This window comes from Ochotona princeps, chromosome X (genome assembly GCF_030435755.1).
Source record: "Ochotona princeps isolate mOchPri1 chromosome X, mOchPri1.hap1, whole genome shotgun sequence".
Lineage (NCBI taxonomy): Eukaryota > Metazoa > Chordata > Mammalia > Lagomorpha > Ochotonidae > Ochotona > Ochotona princeps.
Genome location: NC_080865.1, coordinates 11,403,265 through 11,429,279, shown reverse-complemented (window position 1 = coordinate 11,429,279; position 26,015 = coordinate 11,403,265). Strand labels below are relative to the sequence as shown.

The window sequence follows — 26,015 nt, the reverse complement described above, 5'->3', positions numbered from 1 at the left end:
ACAGATAAATAGTGATTATTCCATTTTATAAATTCAGATCAAGCTCTTTCATAGTATTTTTATTAGGAAAACAATAAAACTTTTCCTCCCAGCAGTAAACATTCCTCTAAATTACCATTTTAAAGGGCTGCTTTCTATCTTACCTGATGGAGGTGTGGAGATATAGTTAAACAAGCCCTGATTGCTAGATTAGGCTTTCTTCTTCTCTTTGTTTTTTTTTTTTTTCTTTGCATCATAAATAACACAATGAATGTCTTGGTAGGCAAATTTTTCTCTTCAATGTATTTGTGAGGATGTCCTTAGAGTAAATAAATAAATTACCAGCAAGGAAATTGCTGATTCAAAGCACAAACACATTTTTCCCCCATTCACTTTCATTATGTTTCCAGTAGTCCTACAAGTCTACTGGATATGATAATACAACAAATGCCTATATATTCAACAACTGCCTTGTCAGATCTTAACACTTCACCATATTTTGCTTTATATATTTTTCTTAACAAAATAAAATATTAGGATATGTTGAAATGCTTGATCTAGGGCCCGGCAGAGTGGCCTAGCGGCTAAAGTCCTCGCCTTGAACGCCCAGGATCCCATATGGGCGCCGGTTCTAGTCCTGGGGGCTCCACTTCCCATCCAGCTCCCTGCTTGTGGCCTGGGAAAGCAGTCGAGGATGGCCCAAAGCCTTGGGACCCTGCACCCGCGTGGGAGACCTGGAGGAAGTTCCTGGCTCCTGGCTTTGGATCGGCACAGCACTGGCCGTTGTGGTCACTTGGGGAGTGAATTATCGGACGGAAGATCTTCCTCTCTGTCTCTCCTCCTCTCTGTATATCTGACTTTGCAATAAAAATAAATAAATCTTTAAAAAAAAAAAGAAAAGAAATGCCTGATCTAGCCCTCTCAGATCTCATTTTTTTCCCCCGGAGGAATTATATCTTTAATTTGTTTTTTCTCAATTCCATGAAGGTTTTTTTTTCCACTTTCAGTATGTATGTTTGTGTATAATGCACATGCATGCATAAATAATATATAGCGTAGTGCTGTTCTGCTTGTTTTTTTTTTTTTTTTTTAAGATTTATTTATTTTTGGGCCCGGCAGCATGGCCTAGCAGCTAAAGCCCTCACCTTGAACGCCCCAGGATCCCATATGGGCGCCGGTTCTAATCCCAGCAGCTCCACTTCCCATCCAGCTCCCTGCTTGTGGCCTGGGAAAGCAGTTGAGGATGGTCAAAAGCTTTGGGACCCTGTACCCGCGTGGGAGATGTGAAAGAGGTTCCTGGTTCCTGGCTTTGGATCAACACAGCACTGGCCATTGCGGCTCACTTGGATAGTGAATCATCGGACAGAAGATCTTCCTCTCTGTCTCTCCTCCTCTCTGTATATACGGCTTTCCAATGATAATAAAATCTTTAAAAAAAAAAAAAAAGAAAAGAAAATTTCTTAAAAAAAAAGATTAATCTATTTTTATTGGAAAGGTGGATATACAGAGAGGAGGACAGAGGAAGATCTTCTGTCCGCTGATCCACTCCCCAAACAGCCGCAACAGCTGGAGCTAAGCCAATCCGAAGCCAGGAGCCAGGAGCTTCTTGCAGGTCTCCCACATGGGTGCAGGGTCCCAAGACTTTGGGCCGTCCTCGACTGTTTTCCCAGGCCACAAGCAGGGAGCTGGATGGGAACTGGAATAGCTAAGATATGAAGGGCACCCATATGGGATCCTGGTAGATCCAAGCTGAGGATTTAGGCACTAGGCTATGGTGCAGGGCCTTTTAGTTATTTGTATGGTATTCATTATATCACAAGACCATCACATTTTGAAATTTTCTCCTTGGTGCACATTTGTATTGCTTGCATTTTTTTATGGTATTACAAGCAACACTGTCATAAACATCCTTATAAATATCTCCTTTACAAAATCTTTCTCCAAAGATTTATTTCATTTCTTTGAATGGCACAGTGACAGAGACAGACACGTAGAGAAAGAGATCTAACATCTGATAGTTCACTTTCCAAATGGCTGCAGTGAATGGTCCAGGCCATGATGAATCCAAGAATTAGGAATTCCTTCCAGGTTGCCCACATGTGTAGCAGGAGTCCAAGCATTGGGCCATCTTACACTGCCTTTCCAGGTATGTTAGTAAGCTGCCCAGTACAAAGCAGTGTATCTGAGACTGAAAGAGCAGTCACATATAGAATGAACATAACGGGCAGTGGCTTAATATACTGAGCCACAACACTGGCCCCTGTCATTGCCTTCTTTCTTTTCTTTAAATAATAAATTTATTTTTATTTTTTGATGATGTTTAATAGTTGAGAAGGATGCGTGCCCATGTGGACCACCGATTAGGGTGGGGAGGGATGAGGAATAGGGAAAAGTGGATCAGACAACTGCCTCTGATCACCTTTTTCCTTCATGTCTACAGAAGGTGGGGAGAGAAGGAGAGAGGACCACTCCCAGCAGCCCAGCTGCATCAGTACCCAGGAATGGGGGAAGGCCCCCCGATGTCACCCCAGGGTCCCCGATGTGGAGCGTGTTCCAAGGGTGCTGCTTAAGTGGTTTTGATCGTTCTGACATGCTGCTGATTTCATTGCTCCAAGGATGAGGAAATCCTTCCAAGGTCCACTGGCTGACTTAGTCCACCATAGACTCTCCACTTGCTCAGACACTCACTGTCAGAGCTTGGCCAGGAGTGCTGTCCAATTTGTCCTGCCCTTCATGGTTCTAGACTTCCTCTGCAGGCCTCAATGAACTGGTTGTCATGTCCCCCATATGCATCTGGGCATGCCATCTGCTGTACAGGCTTCTACAGCCAACATGACTCAGTTCTGACCCATTCATTCCATGGTTAAGGGGAATCCACACACACAAAAAAAAGACCTCACCAGTGGTAAACCCAGAACTGACTCCTGTATGTGCCAGTCAATACAGGGTCCAGCCTACACACACACCGTTGATTGCAGTCAGCTGTTCAGTTCTGTCCCCAGCCCAACCAGCCTTTCCTGTACCTCGTCTTAGTTCTCCCATCTACTAGTGGGTGTAATGAACTGGCCCACTCTGTAAGGAACGGACCCAATACTGGGCCCACAGGTAGGCCGGCTGGTACTGTAACCTGGCCTGATCTGGGCTGCTCCCAGGCTTGGTTTTTGCATTCACCTTCAGGGAATGCATCCTGACAGAGGAGACCACCAAGCTCCTCTAGCAGGTCACCTACCACTGGCAGATCTCACACACACCGGTGGGTGTTTGGCCTAGCCTGACTTGGCCCACCTCCTGTCCTCGCAGGTACAGTGGCCACGGCCAACTGCCCCTAGCCATTCTAGCTGTTACAATTGGGTGCTACAGCCCAGATCTGTCTGGCCTACCCCCAAGCTCTGCGCTTGCATGGCTCAGCAGGTGCTGAGACATAGCCTAGCCTGTTCTACACCCACTCTGGCTCCTGTGAGAGCCAATGGTTGCTAGAGCCTAACCCATCTGGCACACCCCAGGCCCAGTCCACATCCATGTGGAGGGATGCTACAGCCATGTCCAGCCCAGTTCGCTACCCCCATTCTGGCTCTAGCACTCACTACTGTGAACTACAACCCAGCCGGGGTCCCCTTAGTTTCCCAATCAGACCTGTTCCCAGCCACAGATCTTGTGTGTGCCAGTGTTTGCTCTGACCCAGCTCAACATAACCCCACCATTTGGCTATAGGACTTTACCATCAGATGCTGCAGTTTGGCCTGGCTTGGTCCGCTCCCCAATCCCAACTCTCAGTGGTGGGTGCTGCAGCCTCTTCTTGGCAGCCTATTCCCACCCCTGGCTTTCATGCAAACCACTAAGCGTGATAATCGAGCCTAGCTTGGCATTACCCACACCCTATCCTGCCTTCTGCACATGCCACTATGCCAAGGTTTGCCTTGGCCTTGTCTGGTCCTCCCACTACAGAGCAAACGCATACACTTGCTGACAAATGAAGCAGCCCTGCCTGGCCTTAACAATACCCAGGCTTGAGACACATGCTCATCAGCAGGAGCAATGGCCCAGTTGGGTAGTTCCCCAAGCTCCCTCATCAGGCCCACTCCCAGACCAGATCTCTCATATGCCATTGGGTGCTAGGTCATTACCCAGCACAGCCTGCCCCTCAGTGTCGGCCTTCATGTGTGCTAATAGATACTGCAGTCCAGTCTGCCTCACACCCAGTTCTTATGTGTGCCTGTGGATACTACAGCCTGGACCAGCCAGCCCTGTTCCCAACCCCAGTAACCATGAGTGTTGGTCATGCCTAGCTTGGCCCAACACCACCCCAGCTCTTGAGAAAACTAGCTGGTGTGGTAGTCCCACAGGGTTGAACCCACAAATCTTCCTCAGAATCTGCTCCTAGACCGAGTTCTCATGCATGCTGGTTAGTGTCATGGCCCAGCCTAACATGGTTGATACCCTGACCCAGATACTGTGATTGTGCAGATACTGTGATTGTGCCCAGCTTGGCAGGTTCATTAGCCATAGGTTTTGTATGTGCCATAGTTGGTGATTGATGCCAACAATCTAAGCTCAGGTCTCCCATGTGGGCAGGTGTATTGGTTTGGCCCCAAATGGTCCTCCAGTTTTCTTCCTCTAAGCTACCCAGTCTCAGCCCTGTTGTTTACCCGCAAGTGCAGTAGCCAGGTTGGTAAAAGTCCCCCAAAACTCACTCCTCACCTGTTACATTCTTCCTTAGCATCGTCCCACCCACACATCTCTAGACCTGGTTCCCTAAAGAATTCTCATAGTCCTCCATGCCCTGTCCTCTAGTGGTAGCCATGTCAGTCTGAGACCCTGCCTGCCTACCCAGGGCCCATGCATACTCCTGCATGGATCCCCAGTCTGTTCGGCCCCATGTTTTAAAAAAAATAGAATATGTGACTATGTTGATGCACTGGCATAGTTAACACAAATTTTGCATTAATGAGGCCCAAGATGCCCACCAGTTATTAACTGTTTTTCTCCCAGCAGTGTAACACCTGCCTAGGTATGATGCAACCTAGCTGTTGCCTACAGCTGGGGACATAGCCCCTATCTAGCTGAAGATTTATAGACATTTATATTTTGCTGAAGATTTATACCATGTCGTGTGATCCAAATGCTGAGCCTCAACTTAGAAATCTAGACTGTGGGGCTTGGCAGCGTGGCCTAGTGGCTAAGGTCCTTGCCTTGATCCCATATGGTCGCTGGTTCTAATCCCGGCAGCTCCACTTCCTCTCTATCTCTCCTCCTCTCAGTATATCTGACTTTGTAATAAAAATAAAATAAATCTTTAAAAAAAAAAAAAAAAAAAGAAATCTAGACTGTGTTCTTCAACACTGATGAGACAGAACACTCACAGATACTGCATTTAGCGGGGCCGGTAAGTGAAGCCTCAAATTGGTGTGTTGCAACAGAACATGTTAGAAAGTCAAGCAAGATGAGCATTAGGCCTTGGGAAACAAACAAGTGTGAAGAAAGATGGAAAAGAAAGAGATGGGGAAGGGAGTGGTGGGAGGGGACGGTTTCTTTGAAGGACTGGGTTGTGTCCTCCCAGCAGGAAGAGGAAGTGACAATTGCCAGGGAAACCAGAGGGTCAGCACCCAGGACTGTGATGTCATAGAGGGTGGCAGAGCAGAGAGGCAGAGAGTGGTCATCTGTGACCAGTCCTGTCTGCCAGGCCCACACAAGAAGCCTTTCCTTGAACTGTCTCGTGAGGGTGGTACCCCAAAACTGTTCAGAGATTAGTCCTGCCATCTTCATGACAACCTCCTCAAGTTCATCTCCGTCCACAAGTTCACCTCCTTCTCTTTCTGTGCAGCAGCCGTCATTCCATGGTATGACCCAGATAACCCGCAGCCTTTACATCGGCAATGGGGTGGCTGCCAATAGCAGATTCATTCTATCCAGCAGCCAGATCACCATGGTCATCAACGCCTCAGTGGAAGTGGTGAACACATACTATGACAACATCCAATACTTGCAGGTGCCAGTGACTGATACCCCGACCTCACACATCTATGGCTATTTTGATATTGTTGCCGATCAGATTCACAGTGAGGACATGAAGCAGGGTCGAACGCTGCTACACTGCGTTGCAGGAGTGAGTCGTTCACCTACACTCTGCCTTGCATACCTTATGAAATACCATGCTATGACACTGCGTGATGCCCACAAGTGGATCAGAGCACTCCGCCCCATCATCCGGCCTAACAACGGCTTTTGGGAGCAGCTGATCCATTACGAATCTAAGCTGTTCAGTAAGAACTCCGTGAAAATGATCAACTCTCCGGTGGGCGTGATTCCTGATGTCTATGAAGAGGAAATCCAGATGATGAGGCTGTAAATGTGAACTATCTGAACTTGCCCGATGTCCTTGGCCAGTGATGCCTATTGATAGGCAAGAAAAGACCAGGGGCTTTGGAATTTTGAAAGTGTCAGTCTTTGAATAAAAATCACTATATACAATTTGGTGACTTGTGGCTCAGTTTGTGAGGAGACAGTTGGAAGAGGAGCGGGGAGCAGTGGGTGGAAAAGGGCAGGGGACAGAAGGGGGAGGGAGTGGTGGAGAGGGGAGAGGAGTGCACGGGAGGTGGGACCATGGTAGGGGAAGGTGAGGACAGGTGGCTGGGGAGGTGCGATGGAAGAATAGGAGAAGAGGAAACAGGAAAGGGAAGAGAGGAGTGGAAGCAAGTGGGAGAAGAAAAGGGGAGGTGGGGAGGGAAGCAAGAGAAGAAACGTCTGTGGATGGGCAGGGTAGCAGAAGGCCGTGGCAGGAGAGAGTTGGGGATGAGAGAGGAAGGGAAGGTTGTGGAGAGGGAAGGCTTTGGAGGAGAGGGGAACACTGTGGAGGGGGAGGGAAGAAGGTGAGGGACGGGAGAGGAGTGCACAGGAGTGGAAGGTATGTAGGAGCAGGGGAGGGCAGGAGGGAGGGCAGGTGGGAGGGCAGGAGGGAGGGCAGGTGGGAGGGCAGGTGGAATGAGAGGGGTAGAGAAGAGGAGACCAGAGGAAAAGGGGAACTGAGGGGAGGGAGGAGGAGAACGGCAGGGAGAGGCGAGTAGAGCAGGGAGGAAGAGGAAAGCCGAGAGGAGCAGACGGAAGAGGAGGCCAGGGGAGGAGAAGGCTGTGGGGAGGGAGGGTAGGGATGGGATGGGAAGGCTGTGGAGGGGCATTAGGCAGGGAAGGAAGAAGTGAAGGGAGGGTGGGGAATGGGACTGGAGGCAGAGGAGAAGTTAGGGGAAGGGGAGGAAATGGGAGGGGAGAGGTAAATGGGGGGAGGATGGGGAAAATGCAGAGGAGGGCAGGGGAGGGGAGAAGGCAGGGGTAGAGGAAGAGAGAGGAGAGGGAAGGGAAAGAAGTGGAAAGGGTAGGAGACATGAGGGAGAGGCAGAGTCAAGCAAAGAGGAGAATGGGGCCCGGGGCTGAGTCCTGGCCGGTTCTAATCCCGGCAGCTCCACTTCCCATCCAGCTCCCTGCTTGTGGCCTGGGAAGGCAGTCGAGGACGGCCCAAAGCCTTGGATTCCTGCACCCACGTGGGAGACCCAGAAGAAGCTCCTGCTCCTGGCTTCGGATTGGCTCAGCTCTGGCTGTTGTGCCACTAGGGGAGTGAACCAGCAGGTTTTTCTCTCTGTTTTTCTTTTTCTCTGTAAATCTACCTTTCCAATAAAAATAAATCTTTAAAAGCAAAAAAGAGTCATTTGTTTTTCTTGGACTTGCTGCTTACACCAATATTTTATTAGGTTGTTAGTTTTATTGTAAGAACGTGGTTAATCAGGGATTCTTCTGATAAGAATTTCAAATGCTATCTGTAATTTTTCATTTGTTTTTTGAAGAGGTTAGTTTTTATATGGTGACATATATTACTTTAAAACTGATTTTATGACTTCTTAGAAAGCTTTTCTACCCTTTAAGATTATATGAAATCAAAATGTCCATGGAGCTTCAAGTACTGCTATTCAATTTTAGCATTTAAATATTTAATCCATCTGGAATATATCATCATACGAAGCATGAGATACAAGTGTATCAAAACTTTTTTTTCCGAATTGCTACTGCTTTTTGCCTCTAATTACAATGCTTGTTAAACTACATTAGATTCATATATAACTTATATATAAGCTATATATAAATCATGCTGTGTTCAGCTGTATATCCTCTTTATTGAGCTTCTCTAGAACATGGTAGCTTTCCTTTAATAAACACTGTTTTTAATAGAAGCAAATTTTTATTTTATTTTACTTTCATTTGCCTTTGTTCTTTTAGAAATACAAAGCGTTCACATTATTTCTTTACAGATCACATCTTCTTTCACTTTGTTTCCATGCTGTGCCACCCCCCTTGGTTTTTAGATGATGATTACATAATTGATCAGGGTAGGAACGATCCAGGGTTATGGAAAGTGGGTATGATCATTGTTTCCGAATTTTCTCCTTTTTCTTCCTGTTTCTAGGGGTGGGGGATAAGGGGAGAAGCCATACCTAGCCCCACAATTGCACCAACCCAGGGATTGGAAATTGCTACCTATCAACCCAGAGTCACAGTGTGGCGCATGCTCTGAGGGTTCTGCCCAGGTGGTTGTGATAGTTCTGAAATGCTGTCGATCTCGCTGATCCATGGATGAGGAAACCCTTCCAAAGTCCATTAGCTAACACAGTCGACATTTGAGTTTCCATTCACCCAGATATTTGCTGCCAAAGATTTGCACGAAAATTTCATGTAACATGAAAAAGCTGGACTCCTTAAACGAAGATGAAGAATTTCAAGAAATTGACAGCAGAATGTTAAGCCAAACTGGGGTATTCTTTCTTTCCATCATAGCATGTGCAACTCCATAGGTTGCGTGCTCATGAAGCCTGCTGTGGGTACAGATACTGGAGCTCTGTAGTATGAGCTTCCTCTTTTTTCTCCCCTGTGTCTCTCCTTTTTTTCCTGCCCTTAGTTTTATCTATCTGCTTAAACAGCAGTGAAAAGAGAGGTATAGGTACGTTGGGCAGAGGCAGGGGCAGCGATCAGTAGTCTGGTGAGCATCTTTTAAGAATAGAGGGACTGACAACTGTTACAGGTTTATACATTTGAGTCTTTCAGTTGGGAGACGGCCAGGAAGCTATCAAAGGATGGGGTTGACGGGCCTGAAATAACTGACTTCCTCACCTTTTTCAGTCTGTTTGAGGAAATGAAACCAAAGGAAAGCATGACTGGAATTTTCTCAATCCAGTCATCTTTCTCATAATTAATACTGATTTCATCCAGATCCTCCTCTCAAGTGACCTCTCAGTTTTAGCTTTTGCTGCCGTGAAATCTTTGTATTTGAGGGAGTTTGGGAGAGGCGAGGGCAGGATGCAGTGTATCATTTTGAACTGGAAGCCTGCAGGGAACCAATTTGTTAGGGCAAGGTTGGCAAACTTTTTCTTTATAGGGCCTGATAACATATTTCAGGTCTTCCAGGCTGGCAAAAGCAAGGATCTGTAAAAGCTATAATGGTAAAATTCATTATGACTTAAAGTCTGTAGCAAAAACTTTTTTCCAAAACTGTTAATTGTTTGATAACAATGATTTGAGGACACTTACCATCCTAAGTTTTTTTTTTTTTTTTTAATATATTTTGATCTTATGCTCAAAGGACTCACAAGAAAACTCACCACTGCTAAGACACTGAACTTCTGTAGGGTAGGGTAAGCCAGGATATTAAATTTCTACTTGTGACAAAAAAAGAAAAAAAATCACTGAGCTGTTAGTGATTAAATCCATGAGAGTGAATGACATTACTACTGACACTACTGGTTCAACTTAGATATGGTAGCTTTATGGGGCTCGGCAGCGTGGCCTAAGCGTGGCTAAGGTCCTCGCCTTGATCCCATGTGGCCGCTGGTTCTAATCCCGGCAGCTCCACTTCCTCTCTATCTCTCCTCCTCTCAGTATATCTGACTTTGTAATAAAAATAAAATAAATCTTTAAAAAAAAAAAAGATATGGTAGCTTTAAATATTACTGCCAAGTAAATGTTTAGGAATAGAACTATGTGGGGGAGTGAGGGAGGAACATTATTATGTTATTAGAATTATATGTATGAACTATATGAATTTTTTCTTTGTATTAACAGAAAAAACACTATGAATAGAATTAACACCTTATAGTCTCATAAGCTTTGTAAATTTGTTCAACTACGCACTTTTTTGCTCTACAGATAGCTGCTATCATCAGTTGCAGCACATTGTAGAAGATTCCACTTCATGTTGGGATGAATTAGTGCTTTTTAGCGTCTTTGAAAATATTTTCTCCTGTAATTGTTCCACGAAGAGTGTTCAGAGAGGTTAATTTCTGTCACTTCAAAACTGTCACTTATTCTTAAAATAAATAGCAACTGAATAGTATCAGTAATATCTGTTTAGCTCATGAGGCACTAAAAGTTAACTGTCTTGTTTTTTCTCTCTTTATCTTTTAACTATTAATGTTGCCCCACTAGTCTGAACTTTTTTTTTTTTTTAAGATTTATTCATTTTATTACAGCCAGATATACAGAGAGGAGGAGAGACAGAGAGGAAGATCTTCCGTCCAATGATTCACTCCCCAAGTGACCGCAACGGGCCGGTGCGCGCCGATCCAAAGCTGGGAACCAGGAACCTCTTCCGGGTCTCCCACGCGGGTGCAGGGTCCCAAGGCTTTGGGCCGTCCTCGACTGCTTTCCCAGGCCACAAGCAGGGAGCTGGATGGGAAGTGGAGCTGCCGGGATTAGAGCCGGTGTCCATATGGGATCCTGGGACTTTCAAGGCGAGGACTTTAGCCGCTAGGCCATGCTGCCGGGGCCTAGTTTGAACTTTTCAAGTAAGTGTTTTATTCAAATGGCTAATAGTCTTAAGTTTTCTAGACACATTTGTCTATTGCAGTCAAACACAATTTACTTGAACAGTTTACCCAGTTTAGTTTAAAAAATGAGCCAATCAGAAAATTACTCGGGTTGTAGCTTGCATTTACATTTTACACTTTTGTAAAGAATTCTCCTGTGATGAAATACTGTTTTGAGTCATCTAACTGCTCTCACTGTTGTTTTTTTGTCAGTTCAGAGTATTTTGTGGAATGCTTAATATGAAAATGTTGACATTTATTGTATTCCTCTATGAAAACGATAGTGTTATTGTATAATAAATGATTTGTCATTAAATTTGGTAGTCTACTCTCCATTGTGCCTTAAAAGTGTAACATTTAAAGTCCAGTTCTTTTTTTCCCCTTGTTTTGATGTGATAGGTATGCACTGATAATCTTACAATGTTTCTAGTGGGCCCAGCACAGTAGCCTAGTGGCTAAAGTCCTCTCCTTCTATGCACGGGGTTCCCATATGGGCGCCAGTTCTAATTCTGGTGGCCCTGGTTCCTATTCAGTTCCCTGCTTGTGGCCTGGGAAAGCAGTGGTGGACAGCCCAAAGCCTTGGGACCCTGCACCTGCTGGAAGACCCAGAAGAAGCTCCTGGCTTTGGATTGGCTCAGCTCTGGCTGTTGCCTTAACTTGGGGAGTGAATCATTAGAAGGAAGATCTTCCTCTCTGTCTCTCCTCCTCTCGGTATATCTGACTTTGCAATAAAAATAAATGAATAAATATTTAAAAATAATGTTTCTAGTGATATGTATGCGTTACTCACAATGATACCAAGTTATGCACTGTGCTTTGTAGGGCACTGAGTAGAATTATGACGTGTTGAGGGCACTGCATATACGTTCTCTGTTGCAACTACTCGGCTTTGTGTTGTTGTGTGAAAATAGCTATAGACAATATGGAAAAAATGAGTAGGACTGTGTTTCAATAAATTATTTCTTCATGAACATACTGTGTCTTTTGTTACAGTCCCACAGATCTCTGGAGCTCTACTTAATTTTCCAGTCTATTTTACTGTCTTTGTTGTTTAGATAGGCTATTTTCTATTGTTCTGTCTTGAAGCTGAGTAATTATTTCCTCTACACTCTCAATTCTGTCATTGGACTCACATAGTGGAGTTCAAAATTATTATCGTATTTTCCAGTTCTGAAGTTTTATGGCATGAATGCAATCTTCCGGATTCCTTCCCAGCTATGAGAGACTCTTTACTATTGAGATAAAGGGTCCTTATAGCCTGTGATAGAGTCATCATCTCATGTGGGCTTATCTTTTTTGTTTCACATTCAGTGTGTGCTTCTTTGTTCTGCTTAAACGTGTGTTACATGGCAGCCTGACCATCCTACTATCTGTCCTTTGCAGGGAGGGAGACAGGTTCCTTCTGCTGTAACACCACAGGAGTGTATTGTCTGCCAGAGGACCCAGTGACAGTGCACAGGTCATGGCCACCGACTGAGCCAATTTTGGTCCATGTCTTCTCTGTGTGGGTGAAGCACTGCTCCTTCCAGGGCTTGACTGTGTGTCGTGTTCTTGGAGACTCTGATACTAAGATACACTGGGCAGAAGCGTCTGGACTTCTACTCCCAACAACAATAGATACCACAGACTTGACAAGCATTATTTGTATCTTGTATTTACTGAATCTTCCTTTTTGTCTGCTGAAACTCCTTAGCTGTTCATTTGTTTTAATGGAGTTTGTAATTGCTGACTTTTATTTTTTTAAGATTTATTTATTTTTATTGCAAAGTCAGATATACAGACAGGAGGAGAGAGAGGAAGATCGTCCGTCCCATGATTCACTCCCCATGTTAAGGCAACAGCCCGCGCTCGCTGATCCAAAGCCAGGAGCCAGGAGCCTCTTCCAGGTCTCCCATGCGGGAGCAGGATCCCAAGGCTTTGGGCCATCCTCGACTGCTTTTCCAGGCCACAAACAGGAAGCTGGATGGAAAGTGGGGCCTTTGGGACTCAAATCAGCACCCATATGGGATCCCAGTGTGTGCAGGGCGAGGACTTTAGTCACTAGGCTGCTGTGCCGGGCCCACTATATAATCTTTAATGTTGTAAAGTGACACAGTAGGAAAACTGAAGCTCAGCTTATAGTAACTTGTTGAGGCTTCTCAGCTATCAGGTGATAAAGTTGGAATTTCAACCTAGATGTACATGATTTCAGAGTTCATGCTCTACCACTCAGCCACATAGGTTTTCAGATTCACTTTTCACAGAAATAATTATAAAATGACTTAGTTCATGTCATCATTTTCGTCTCTAGTGAAAGATGGAGCCCTTGGATGCTTCACATCCATTTTATACATATTAGACAATAAACTAGGCAGGATCCAAAAAATTACAGTGATGTAAGGGCTTATGCTATTGCATGGAAACTGTCTCACACTTAAAGATGGAGGATAGATGCTAACAGTTGAAAGTGACCCAGGGTGCTGGCTTCGAGGATAAGTAACTTTCCCAAGGCCACCCAGCCTGTGCAGAGCCAAGGATTCCAACTCAGTATTGTCTGACTCCAACTCTTACACGGGGCATCTGCTGGAGGCAATTCTGTAGCTATCACCCATCACCAGTGGGAAGCAACGTGTTCAAGTACTGGGAATGGGTAAAGGGAAGGCCTCAGGAACAGCTAATTTCAGGAACACGGTGAAACACAAAGAGAATTTGCAGCTCTGTTCAAGTCTGAGCATGTGTGAGATAAGTGTTGTGTGCCTATGTGATGGAGACATACAAAGGGCTCAAAACCTCCGAAGTCTTCAAAGTCACCACTTTTGGCAAATTTAATAATGCATTTGTTAATTTAGCTGTAGAAAATATCCAGTCTTCTGTACTCAATTACTCAAGGAAGACAGAACACCAAAAAAAAAAAAAAAAACAAAAAAAAACCAAAAACCAAAAACCAAAAAACCCAGAATCGATGCTTCAGGAGAAGTTATTACACATGAAATATAATCTATATAAAAGTACAGTTTGTTCGTCTAGTGTCTTTTCCCGGGGGAATAATCTAAAAGTGTGAGCAAAATCAGCTGGGACTGCCATGGCATCCTAGTGAACACTGCCAGGATTGATGCACTCTGCAGCACCAAATCATCACCGTGTTATTTTAAAATGCAGGTTTAAATATGAGAAGCCTTGAAAAGGTTCATGGGAAACGCATTTTGTGAAAAAAAAAAAAAAAAACAAACAAAAAAACCCTTATGTACGGATTCCACATTTTTCGGCACCAAAACATACTCATGTTTCAATTCCATTTTCCACAAACTTTTTGGAGGTTTTCCCCTAACATCTTATCTATTGGGTACAGATGGAAACTTGTTAATGAAAATATACACATATACATAAAATATATATAAGGGAGTCTTGTCTTCATCGTCCATTTGTTGTTTTACCCGTAGCCCTGGGAGCCTGGAGGTATACCCTGCTAGCAGGCCTGTCACATGAGCCATACATATCTTATTAACTCCATCTTTTGAAAGGACTTAGTTGATACAAGATGCTGGTTTCTTTATCTTACACGTATAGTAAGCCACAGAGTCTTGACTTTATTTGTGCTTGAGAGACAGAACAAGAAAATTATTGTCTAAAGGTTCCCGCGTGTCATAGGGGTAGAAAAGAGTTTTGTGTATGTGTGTGTGTTTTAACAGAACAGCAACCTATGATGAGGATCTGAATGTTTCTTTTCCCAAGCCTGCCCACAGTCCCAGCAGTCCCGATCCTTGGAGGAAGGCGCCCACTGAAATTACAAGCAGTAAATCCCAATATTCCGCAGAACCCTACCTCACAATGTTTCATTGCCTATGCTCAGAATAATCGTAACAACTATGGTTAAGACCCAGGGTAAACGCAGGTAGCAAGAAAACTTGGCTCCGAAGTGCCGCCAACAGACCTTCGGCGGTGGCAGCCAGCGTCAGCGAGCCAGACTTGGCAGGCAGTCTCTTCATTCCCTCCGGCCTGGCATCAGGGGGCCTTTTCCCTTTCACTTCGGGGGGGGGGGGTGGGACCGAGAGCGGGCCAGGCCTAGGGCGGCGCCCAGGCCGCGGGGCAAGAGCCTGGCAGCCGCTCCCGGGGCACACTCCTCGAGGAGACTTTTATTTAAGTGTGCGCCTTTTTCGGAGGCTTGCAAGGTTCGGGGCTGCTCGCCGCTTCTCGAGAACGCGACCCGCACTAGAATCCTGCGGGGTTCCGCAGCGCGGGTGCAGGACGGCCGAAGCTGCGCTCTGGGCCCACCCTCGAGCTCGCTGCCAAAGGGCGTCCATGGCGCCCCAGTGTGTCGCTCGGCGCCCGCCGCGGGCGGTGCCGGACCTCGCCCTTCCCTACCGCTGCTCCCGCCCTCCCCCACAGCCCCCCCTCGGGAGCCCGCTGCAGCTCCCCAGCTGACACGGCCCAGACCCTCCATTCTCTAGCACAGTGTATTTAAGCAGCACAACCTAACCGCCCGTTCTCTCTGGGTGACCACCCTTTCCCTCGGACAGACGCGCCCAGCAGCCAACCACCGGCCCTAACTGGCGTTTGTCCCGCTTCCCGGTCGGTGGCGGCCTCGGTGGGCGGGGCTTTAGTAGCTAGCAAGTTGAGTGGAGCCACGGCTGACGTGAGTCAACAAAGGTCACGTGAGGCGTGCGGGCCGCGCCGATTGGCTGCGCCCGCCGGGCGAAGAGGGGGGGTCACGGCGGCGGCGTGGGGTTCGCTGTGTGACACAATTACAACAACTTTGTGCTGGTACCGGGGAAGTTTGTGTCTCCATCGAATTGCCCCCGTGCTCCCCAGCCCCGCGCGCTCCGGCTCTTCCCGCCGTCCCTGCCCGTGGCTGCGCCCCGCCCGTCCCCCGCAATGTGAACGTACAGCCGAACCACCGCCGCTGCCTACCCGGGGGGCTCCGCAGCCCCTGCCACCGCCGCCGCCGCCGCCGCTACCGCCGCTACCGCGTTGGGATTTTTCTTCGCCGCCGCCTGTGGCGGAGGAGGAGGAGGAGGAGGAGGAGGAGGACGAGGCGGCTATAAAGTTGGTGTGCCGGTCCCGCGCGGAGACTGGGGGAGTCGTTGCGTGCCCCGGCCCGGGAGGGGGGGTGTCGGCGTTGGAGGAGTTGTGAATTCGCTGCGTTTCCATGAAATCCTGCGGAGTGTCGCTCGCTACCGCCGCCGCCGCCGCCGCTTTCGGTGATGAGGAAAAGAAAATGGCGGCGGGAAAAGCGAGCGGCGAGAGCGAGGAGGCGTCCCCCAGCCTGACAGCCGAGGAGAGGGAGGCGCTCGGAGGACTGGACAGGTAGCGGTCGCCGTCCCTCGCCGGGTCGGCTCCGGAGGGGCGAGCGGCGCTTTGGCGGGGAGGCCCGAGCGCGGCTCGCCTCTGGCGCCGGTGGGGCGGGCACCTCGGCTGGGCGCTCTCGGGCGGGCAGTGGTGCCGCCGCCGCCGCCGCCGGGGCCTCGGGCTCGGGCAGGGACGGGGCTGTGAGGTTCCTAGAGCGTTAACGAAAGCCGCCCCTGTGTCTCTTGCCACAGCCGCCTCTTCGGGTTCGTGAGGTTTCATGAAGATGGCGCCAGGACGAAGGCCCTCCTGCTTAAGGTAAGGCAGCCGCGGGCCGGAGCGTGGACTCGGTTTCCCCAGCCGCCTCGGCGGGCGCTCATTGTGGCCGCGAACGATGGTCCAGGGGTTTCCGGAAAACTCTTTGCCTGCCCGCGCCCTGCCCCGCACCCGCCGGCCCTCTCGCTTGCTCCCTTGCGAAATGGCCCGCTCCTCTCGGGGCCGGGGGTGGGGGGGAACAGAGACGGCCAGCGCCTGGGGTCCTGCTCGACTGGGGAGGCAAAAGTGCTTGCGGGTTTTACAGCTTTTTTGGGGGGGGGAGAGGGAGGGGGTGGGATGGGGCAAGAGGGTAGGCCGGTGAGCTGCCAGCTGCACGTAGGAGCTAGGGGTCCTTGGAGTGTGCCACCACCCTCGGGTTTCCCACTTAGTGGCCTCCCCTGTGTGTGTGTGAGTGTGTGTGTTTATTTTATTATTGTTGTTATTATTATTATTATTGTTTTCCTCCAGGTGGGCTGTCCGTGATGTCCACTGTTGGTCAGTCCAACGTCTTGGGTTTTCTTGGGTGCTTGTTTTCAGAACGGGGAAGTTGGCACGCAATTTTAGGTCCATGAAGAGTTGCCATTGCTCTGTTGACATGTAGCTCAATTGGTAGGTGTTTTACCTGAGTTAGGTGACTTGTTTACTGTTTTGGGGGGGTCTTTTCTGTCCTAGAGATGAGCGCAGGTATTTGTGAATGTGTTTTCTTCCTGGCACCCCTTTTTTCTGCGTGTCCGCCTGCGGAGGCCCGACAGGATTCGGGGTGTAGTCTGTGTTTATTTGTGTGGAAAGTTGTTGGCACTGTCATTTAGTTAAGTAATGGCTGCTCCTATCGGCCCAAGATGGCGGGACAGGGTGGGAGGAGAAAGTGAAGGGGGGGCTTCGCGGGGAGGGAGGCGAGGTAAACATGGAAATAAACACTAGTGATGAATAGGCCTCTGCTTGGGAGTGTGTCACTTGGTGGTGCTTTGTAAAAATTATCCAAGAGCATTTGCACACGGAATTCTTTCTTGTGCCCTTCTCACTCCCCGAAGCAGGGTGCCCGAGCCTGGGAAATGCCGGTCAACCTGTAGCACATTTAGTTGCCCATCCGTGAGCTGTTGAACAAAGGCTGAAGTCTCCCTCTGTCTCCATCAGTAGATGGCTGCTGGTCAGAATCTGCTAGAAATGGTCTTAGCATGTTTTCTTAATTGGGACCCTGAAACTTCGGAGTGCTTGTGCGTGAGAGGTGCTGGGGCCCTGGACGTCTTTCTTTTCTAGCCGAAATTGGTAATTTGCATTTGACACCAGCTTCATTGTTGCCGTGGAAAAGGAAGTTTGAGATGTCTAAAGCTGAGCATTTTATTCTTCAGTTGGTGTTTTTGGTTTAGGTGTTCTTTGTTTTTGTCTGTGGTTTGGTTTGCCAGTCCTTAATCCCTTTTTATCTGCAATTATGCTTGTTTTATTTAGAAGTAGCTAAATATAAGGCATTTCCATGGCAAGTAATGATCAGAAGGCTGACCGGAAATAATCCTTTCCAAAAGTCCCTTCGACCGGTATGGAAACTTGAATTGAACTTTTGTGAGAGTATTAATCGGCTTCATTGACATCCTCGCTGGAAAGGCCATCAGTTACTCGCCCTGAAATCGGTGATAGTTGCTCTCCTGCCTTGAAGTTTTTCTTTTTGCAGCTTGAATACTTAGATATTTTATTCAGAAATACTTGACTGTGATGAAAGTTGTCGTTCCAGAAGATTAAACGAATGATTTAAAGTTAAAGCAGCATTTTGTTTTCGAGTGATTATCGCCGGTCTAACGTGGGATTAGTAAGTTTGTTTGCCATTTATTTGGAGAAGTTTGACCAAGTCTATTGCTTTTGGTTATGACGATGAGATAAATTGGATCTGATGTTTATGTGGATAGTGTGTAAAAAATCAGTTGATTTCATGTCTTAGAATGCTCGTATTCAGTTAAATTCACAGTTGATGGGGCCTCACATTGACTTTCAGTGTTGCAATACTGAACTCTGCAGCTGTGCCTTAGTGAACTTTAATTTGGAAACAGTGTTCACGTTTTTTTTTGTGTGTGTGAAGTTTTGCATTATTTTTTGACTACAACCATATAAATTAGAAACTGACAAAGCTTCAGTATGTTTTCATAAAATCTTGGGTAATTTGATAAACTGCAAAGTTGGTTTTTGAGCTGAAGGAAGGTAATTGCCTGGCTTTAAACTGGCTTCTGAGGTCCTACCTGCTTAGGTCAAGGTTTACTAGCCTTAGCATTAAAATACGACCATTCTCTGTGTGTGCTTGCAACCTCATGTGGTTCCTAGTTGTGCCTTTGTGAGCCTGGATATTACCAGTGCAACGTGTAATGTAAAGCTTCGCATTATATAACCGCGCACACTCTGCTTGGACTGGGTTCTGAATAGAGTGCATGGCCTGGTGCCCTGCTGCAAGGAGGATTGAATGATTCGGTTTCAGTGCTCTTCTTGAACAGCTCCGGGTTTCTCTTTTTCCTTTCCTTTCCTTCCTTCCTATTCTTGTTTTTTTTTCTCTCTCTCTTCTCTTCTTTTCCTTTGTTTTTTTTTTTCTCTCTTTTTTTCTCCTTTCCTTTCTAATCATTGATTTGCTTTGGTTTCAGAATTCTTATTCTTTGGAAGTCTTAAAAACAAGACATGGCTTTTGTCTTCTGGGATAGTCAGGCTGCTTACCTGAGGGCGGAGTTCCATTTTAGCTGTTTTTTTTTGTGCTTCCTCCTCCTCCTCTCTCAAAAGCATGTAAAGTCTGTATGTTTCTTTCTGACGGAAATTTAACTGTTCTTTGTTTTCAAAATGTTTTATTCCTATAAATTATAGGATCATCATTAAGGTTTTAAATTTATATTTCTAAATTAAAAAAAATACAAAGTTTTGACTTAAAAGCTTTAGAAAGTTAAAAACATTTGAATGTCCATTACTTGGCCCTAGAACGCTACCAAAGCCACAGATTTCTCTTGGCTTGAATACTTTTATCAGATTCAGTTTCACTAGTTATTGAAAGGATTTTTGTTTATCATTGCCATTTAATATACCATGCTTTGGGTTACAAAGTAGTAATTTAAAATATTGCTTTTGTAGTAATATTTCTAAGCTAATGTTGTAACCAGCTAGACATTGATTAATCAGTTTTTGTGATATAACATGATCTTGAACAATTTACTTTCTGTAAAGTTTAGTCTTCTGATAAAATTCGGAATTTTTTTAAAATTGCAGTGTAGTTACTGGAAAGTAATTAAGTGAAACATTTTACTAGAAATTAACTGCAGTGACTTAAGAACCTTTTTGCTTAATTTTATTTTAGTAAGGAGTTGAGTTACAGTGTATAACATAACATAAATGTATTAGGAGTACTACAGAGTATCATTAAATTAAACTAGGGAAGGTATTATCTATGTCAGGCTAATAGGATGTCATGTTTATATTTGAATTGTTGCTGAAATTAGTAGTTGCTTATTTTGAACAGTTTTATTTTGAACTGATTTTTGTAAAGGCTTTATCTGACAGGCAGAGTTACGGGGATTGGTGAGAGGGATGGGTGGGGGGAGAACAGAGTTCTTCCATTTGCTGTCTCAGTCCCCAAATGGCTGCTGCAACTGAAGCTAGGCCAACTCGAAGCCAGGAGCCAAGAGCTGCTTCTGCATTTCCCACATGGTTGCAAGGGCCCAAGGAATTGGGCCATCTTCCATTGCTCTCCCAGGCACATTAGCAGAGAGCTGACTTGGAAGTAGTGCAGTGGGGACTCTGACCATATGGTGGTGACTTTGTTATGCCACAGTGACGGACTTTATTTTTAAGTTTCTTTAAAATAGTTTAACTTATTGGAAGTTTCCTTGGTAATTTTTTTTAAAGATTCATCTATTTTTTATTGGAATGTCAATACAGAGAGGAGGAGAGACAGACAAAGATCCCCCGTCCGCTGATTCACTCACCAAGTGGCTGCAGTGGCCGGAGCTGAGTCAATCTGAAGCCAGGAACCCGGAGGTTCTTCCAGGTCTCCTACATGGATGCAGGGTCCCAAGGCCTCGGGCCATCCTTGGCTGCTTTCCCAGGCCACAAGCAGGGAGCTGAATGGGAAGCGGGGCCACTAAGATTAGAACCGGTGATCATATGGGATCCCAGTACGTGAGAGGCAAGGACTTTAGCTGCTAGGCTATTGCGCCAGGCCCTCCTTAGTAATTCTATTAATGTATAGAAGATATGGGTTGTTTAGTATTTAAACATTTCTGTGTTTTTTTCCCCCTGGGAATTACTAGTATTCAAATAGTGGACATGTAAAATTTTTTGGCCCCAGCTGTAGGCAACTGCCTAGGCTGCCTTGTACCTGGGAGAAAATAGCGGGTAGCTGACAAGCATTTCTAACTCTGGTTAATGCCAAATTTGTGTTCACTATACCAGTATGCCAGCATAGTTGCTTTTGTTTGTTTTTCATTTTCCTTTTTTAAATATTAGTTTGGGAGGCAGGGAGCTCTGGGTGTGTCATGCTGCCCTTGCCCATAGGTTGGGGGCGGGGCTGCAGATTGCTTGGGGAAGGGGGTCTGAGAACATATTGGTGTGAAACAGCTGAGGGCATGTTTGACCAGGAAGAAATGCCTTCTGAAGACTTCTGTGGATTGGGTCCCTGCACTCCCAGATAGCAGGGGAGCTGAGATGGAGTGGTTTAGAGGGGGGAAAAAGGAAGACATATCTGAATCAGGTCAAGGCACGCTACCCTGCCCACATGGGAGACCTGCACTGGGCTATGTAGCATCACCTGCTGCCTACTGGGGGTGTGCCTGGCTGAGCGAGTCCACCTGCCAGTGTCAGAACAGGGGTAGACCACATCAGGCTGGGTCACAGCATCCACCAGAGTGTGAGAGAACCAGATCTGGGGAAAATTCTCAAGGGGACTTGTGAGCTCCACTCTTTGGAACTGTAGCTCCCCTTGATTTATGCAGAGAACTGGGGATGGTGACTGGCCAGACCAGACTGTACCACAGAACTTACCTAGCTGGAACCCACCTGTCACAGAGCCAGGGCTCGGAGGAGTCTGGGCAGGGCCAAGCTGCAGTATCTGCTGGTAATACAAAGACCGGAACTGAGGATAGACCATGCTAAGCAGGGCCATGGCACACACCAGCACATGTGGGATCTAGGGCTGGGAACAAGCTGGTAGGGAAACTTGGAGAACTCCCTTAGCAGCCCACAGCTCCCTCTTGTTAGCACAAGAGCCTGGGCTGAGGGGCAGACCAGGCCAGGAAAGTCTGCAGCACTCAAAAGCATTTGTGTGGGCTGGGTCTGGGGGCAGGCCAGGCTGGTCCAGGGCCACCCTGTTCCAGATGCTCAGTATGCCTGAGCACCCGCTGGCATATATGAGAGTCAGGACAGGGTGTGGGCCACACCAGGCTGGGCTTGGCTACAACACCTGCCAGTGAGAGACTGGGTGGGCCATATCAGGCTGGGTCAGAGTGCCCACCAGCATGTGTAAGACCCAGGGCTGGGAACATGCTTGGCGGGGAAACTTTGGAGATTTACCTGCTGGGCTGCATTTTCCACTGCTGAATATGAGAGCCAAGGCTGGCAACAGGCTAGACCAGGCTGGGCTGCAGCACCCATTGGCATATGTGTGAGCTGGGACTGGGGTTGGGTTGGGCACAGTCAGTCCACAGCACACATTTGGCACTAGTGAGAGCCAGGACAGGGTACAGGTCAGGCCAGGTTGGACCGCAACACCCAGCAGTTCACAGGAGGGTTGGGAGTGGGCAAGGCTAAGCTAAGCTGCTGCATTTGCTGGCAAGAGCTGCGACTGGGGGCAAGCTAACCTGAGCCAGGCTACAGCACCTGCCGGTGAATGCTGAGACTGGGAGTGAGCTGTCTCAGTCTGGGCTGGTAAGTCACTCAAATGACACCTTCAAAACACTTCCCCTTCATTGGCGTCTCTTAGGTGTTATCAAATGACTGTCCCCCATCTCTGCATGCTGATGCAGTTTGATAAGAGGGAGTGGCTGCCTCTCCCTCCTCCCCTGGAGACACAGGAGAAAAAAAAATTTTTGTCTCATTCACCTTCCTTGATACCTGACCTCCCCACCCTAATCAGAGGCCCACATGGGTATGCATCCCTTTCAAATATGTAAACAATATTAAAAAGAAAATTAAAAAAATTTTTGGTAATAGAAATAGTTGAAATACGTAGTTTCATAGTCTTGTTTGTGAAAACAATTCCTTGTAGATGATAGGGGGAAATTGTTAGGGCTGTTCTATAGGTAGCGTTTTGAATACTATAATCTTTGAGTATTGATGTTTTAGAAACATCCTTTATTACACATATTTATTTTCTGACACTTACAAAAGGGATATGTTTGCTTCAGTGCTAAGAAGGTTGTTATTTTGGTTAATAACCACAGGGAAAAAACCCCACAGAAATAATGTCATATTTTGTGTTTGAAAATTAGTTGTTTAATTTGATGCATTTTGCAAAGTCTTTTCTGGTTTGGAATATTGTCTTCTAAACTGTTACTGTTTCATCTAGAGAAACAATCTTGTAGCTGTTATGCATTTGCTGAAATTTTGATCTGTCCCTGGTAATGAAGTATAGTAAGAGATTACAAAACAGTAATATATAAACAGGCACTTTTTAAAATCATTTCTTTGAAGATTTGCTCCCCAGATGCCCACAAGGGGGAGGAGGCTGCCGTAGCTGGAAGCCTGGAGCTCTGGTCAGGTCTCCCAGGTGCGTGGCAGGAACCGTCTGTTTGAGCTGCTGCTTCCATCTGATCCAAGATAACCGGACGTTGGCATCAGGAGTCCGGCGCTCCATTGGGGGCCACAGGCGTCCTGAAGGGTAGTTTAACTGCTAGGCCAAATGCTTGCTCCATGGGCACCTTTAAAGTTCTGGTATTCTTTTTCACTGCACAGCTCCTTCTGAAGTAGAATTATAAATTGGAGTTATTAGGGAGGAAATGACTGTCACACCCTAAGACATTTCATGTTGGCAAGAAAAACTGCCTGAGGTCCGAATTTCTGTGTTTTAGGTGATAACATGGAGTGATGGACCACACTAAATCAGAGTGAAGGTTCATTGTTTGGCCAACTACACAGTAAATCTTTTTCTGATTTAGATTATGTAACATTTAACTTTATTTATGTAAGTATCAATATTATGTATATTTGGAAGGGTTTTTGTTAAGTTTCTTTTTTACTTTGAAACTCATAATGTTGCTTTGAATTCTGAAATTGATGTTAATGACTGGTAATATTGTGCATTATTAATAATATTTTTAAAATGTGGTATCTAGAGAGCTAATTTATGTTAAAACCCACCAAATTGTCTAATAGTTGAAAGGTGATTAGACTATTTAGGGCTCGCATGTATTTATTTGTAGGCCAGTTAATTGATCCTTATTGAATGCATAATTGACTGTACTCTGAAACAACATATAATTATATCGGTTTTTCTTATTGTTTTGTAGGTTAGGACAATAAATAGAGTAGCAGGAGTTCTGAACTGACACTTAGTGCAAATCTTTTTTGTGAAAATAGGAAGAATATTCTTTGCCTACAGTGAACTTTAGTTTCCCGAGAGTGAAATTAAGTGTGAGGGTGAGTGACACAGGAACAGGAACACCAGTGGCGGGAACAGAGTGTGAAGTGCTCTGAAAGTTTCTGAGAAGTCAGTTTAACAAGTTACACATTGGAAAGGTTCTTATTGTTTCTCTTTGATTTAGATATTAGCAAGGCATTTTTAATTTCATTTAGGAAAACATTTAAAAAACTCAGCTTTTAGCAGCTCTTCAAAAGATGGTATGCTGTGTATTCTGCCCCTTCCTGATCGCACTAGTAACAGAATTTACCTTTGTTAATGGATTCTTGGGATCCTTAAATGAGAGTTTTTGGGTCAGTTTAAGAAATTCTGATAGGAGTTTTGAAATGATACTCAAGAAGTAGTTACATAATAGTTGACTTTGAGTACAAAATGTCTGTAAGAAGGAAGGGAGGGGATTTTAAATTGATTTTAGGGATTACTGCTTTTTTGAAATACTGTAGGCTTGTACTGCTTTAAGCTTTTTTTTTTTAAATTTTTCTTTTCTTTAAACTTGTTTTGAACAGTAACGGAGTGGATACTTGGTGCATTGGCTAGGTTGTCTTGGGATGTCCACATCCCATCCTGGCTCTGCTGCCAGTTGGGGCTTCCTGTTCATGTGCGATTTGGGAAGTAGCAGCTTCTGCCTCTCAAATCTTTGCTCCTTGACTTTCATGTGGGAGACCTACATTGAATTCTGGGCTCTTATCTTTGCCTTGGCTCAGAAAGTGAATATACTCTGAGTTGAGTACACTAAAATATTGTCTGACTGGAGATGGTTTTAAACTATCAGGTTGGTAGTTAGAAGAGCTATATGTTGCCTTTGTTGGAATTCTTTTGTTCTTGTTTCGTCAGGGTGGGGTGCGATGTGAGGGGTAGGTAAGAGTGAAGGAATAGAGATGTACTTGGATCCTGTTAAGGCTTTGTAATGGTTACTGTACTTTCTCTTGATCTTCAGAGTGTTTCATTGTTTACTTGACTGATTTAGTCCAGGCTGATACTCTGGACCTGATTGAGAACTGTAACCTGTTAAGAGTGGCAATTAATCCCTTATTTAGACAGCTTTAGGTTTCTGAGGCAATTTGTAGCTGTTTGCCACTCTACAAGCTTTTGTTTTGTGCCTCTTATCCTTACCCTCTTTTAATTCAATCTTTTGTTTGCTCTTTTACATTATGAAAACAGTTGATATTGTTCTGTTGTGAATGTATGCATTTTTTGTTTTATGTGTAGTATTTATCTGCTGGAAGAAATAAAAGACACTGCTACTAAGTTCTTGGAGGATGTTTGGGCTTTGTTGTAGTGAAGTGTATTATATAATAAGGTCATCTAATTCATTTTAACTTTGAACAAAAAAATTTTTGCATAAATGGTTGTTAGACTGTAGATCTCATGCGTTATGCTCATCATATCATTTTCCTTGAAAAACAAAAGCGAAAATAAGCGGTTTACTGGGGAGAGTTACTAGTATTTTTAAAAGTAGAGAAAACCAACCAACCATCAGCTAATAACCAGTTTTAACAGTTTTCAGTGCATGACCAGTCTCATTTCATTTATATGTTACCCTTTATTCCCCACTCTGTGTGTGTGTGTTTGTGTGTGTGTTTAAAGATTTAGCTACAGAGAGGAGGAGAGACAGAGATTTTCCATCTGCTGGTTCATTCCCTGTAGTCCCGTAACTGCTGGAGCTGAGCCAATCCCAAGCCAAAAGCTTCCGCTGGGTCTCCCACACAGGTGCAGGGTATCAAGGCCTTGGGCCGTCCTCCACTGCTTTCCCAGGCCACAAGCAGGGAGCTGGATGGGAAGTAGAGCAGCCAGGACACTGGCACTCATTTGGGATGCTGATGTTATAAGGTGGAGAATTAGCCTGTTGAGCCATTGAGCTGACATTATCCCTTCCTTTTTAAATTTTATTTCTTTTTAAAAGATCTATTATTTTTATTGGAAAAGCAGATTTACCAAGAGGAGAGACAAGCATAAATATCTTCCATGCACTGGCTCATTCTCCAAATGGCTACAATGGCCAAAACTGAGCTGATCCGAAGCCAGGA

At 45.7% G+C, this 26,015-nt stretch overlaps 2 protein-coding genes across 10 annotated transcripts in view; both read left to right on the top strand.

Moving 5' to 3' along the window:
• The first annotated feature begins 5,620 nt into the window (after positions 1-5,620).
• On the top strand, positions 5,621-6,390 carry LOC101518472 (dual specificity protein phosphatase 18). The gene has a single exon (XM_004587986.4). The coding sequence runs from the start codon at positions 5,741-5,743 to the stop codon at positions 6,323-6,325; it is 585 nt and encodes a 194-aa protein (XP_004588043.2). The 5' UTR covers positions 5,621-5,740; the 3' UTR covers positions 6,326-6,390.
• Positions 6,391-15,542: 9,152 nt separating this feature from the next.
• KDM6A (lysine demethylase 6A) overlaps positions 15,543-26,015 on the top strand; it is a 144,450-nt gene continuing 133,977 nt past the window's right edge. For all 9 annotated transcript variants that reach the window (XM_004587864.4, XM_004587863.4, XM_058658608.1 and 6 more), the window contains exons 1-2: positions 15,543-16,103; positions 16,337-16,400. In XM_004587864.4, coding sequence (XP_004587921.1) covers positions 15,946-16,103; positions 16,337-16,400 — 222 coding nt within the window. In that variant the 5' untranslated portion in view covers positions 15,543-15,945. The remainder of the gene's footprint in view (positions 16,104-16,336; positions 16,401-26,015) is intronic.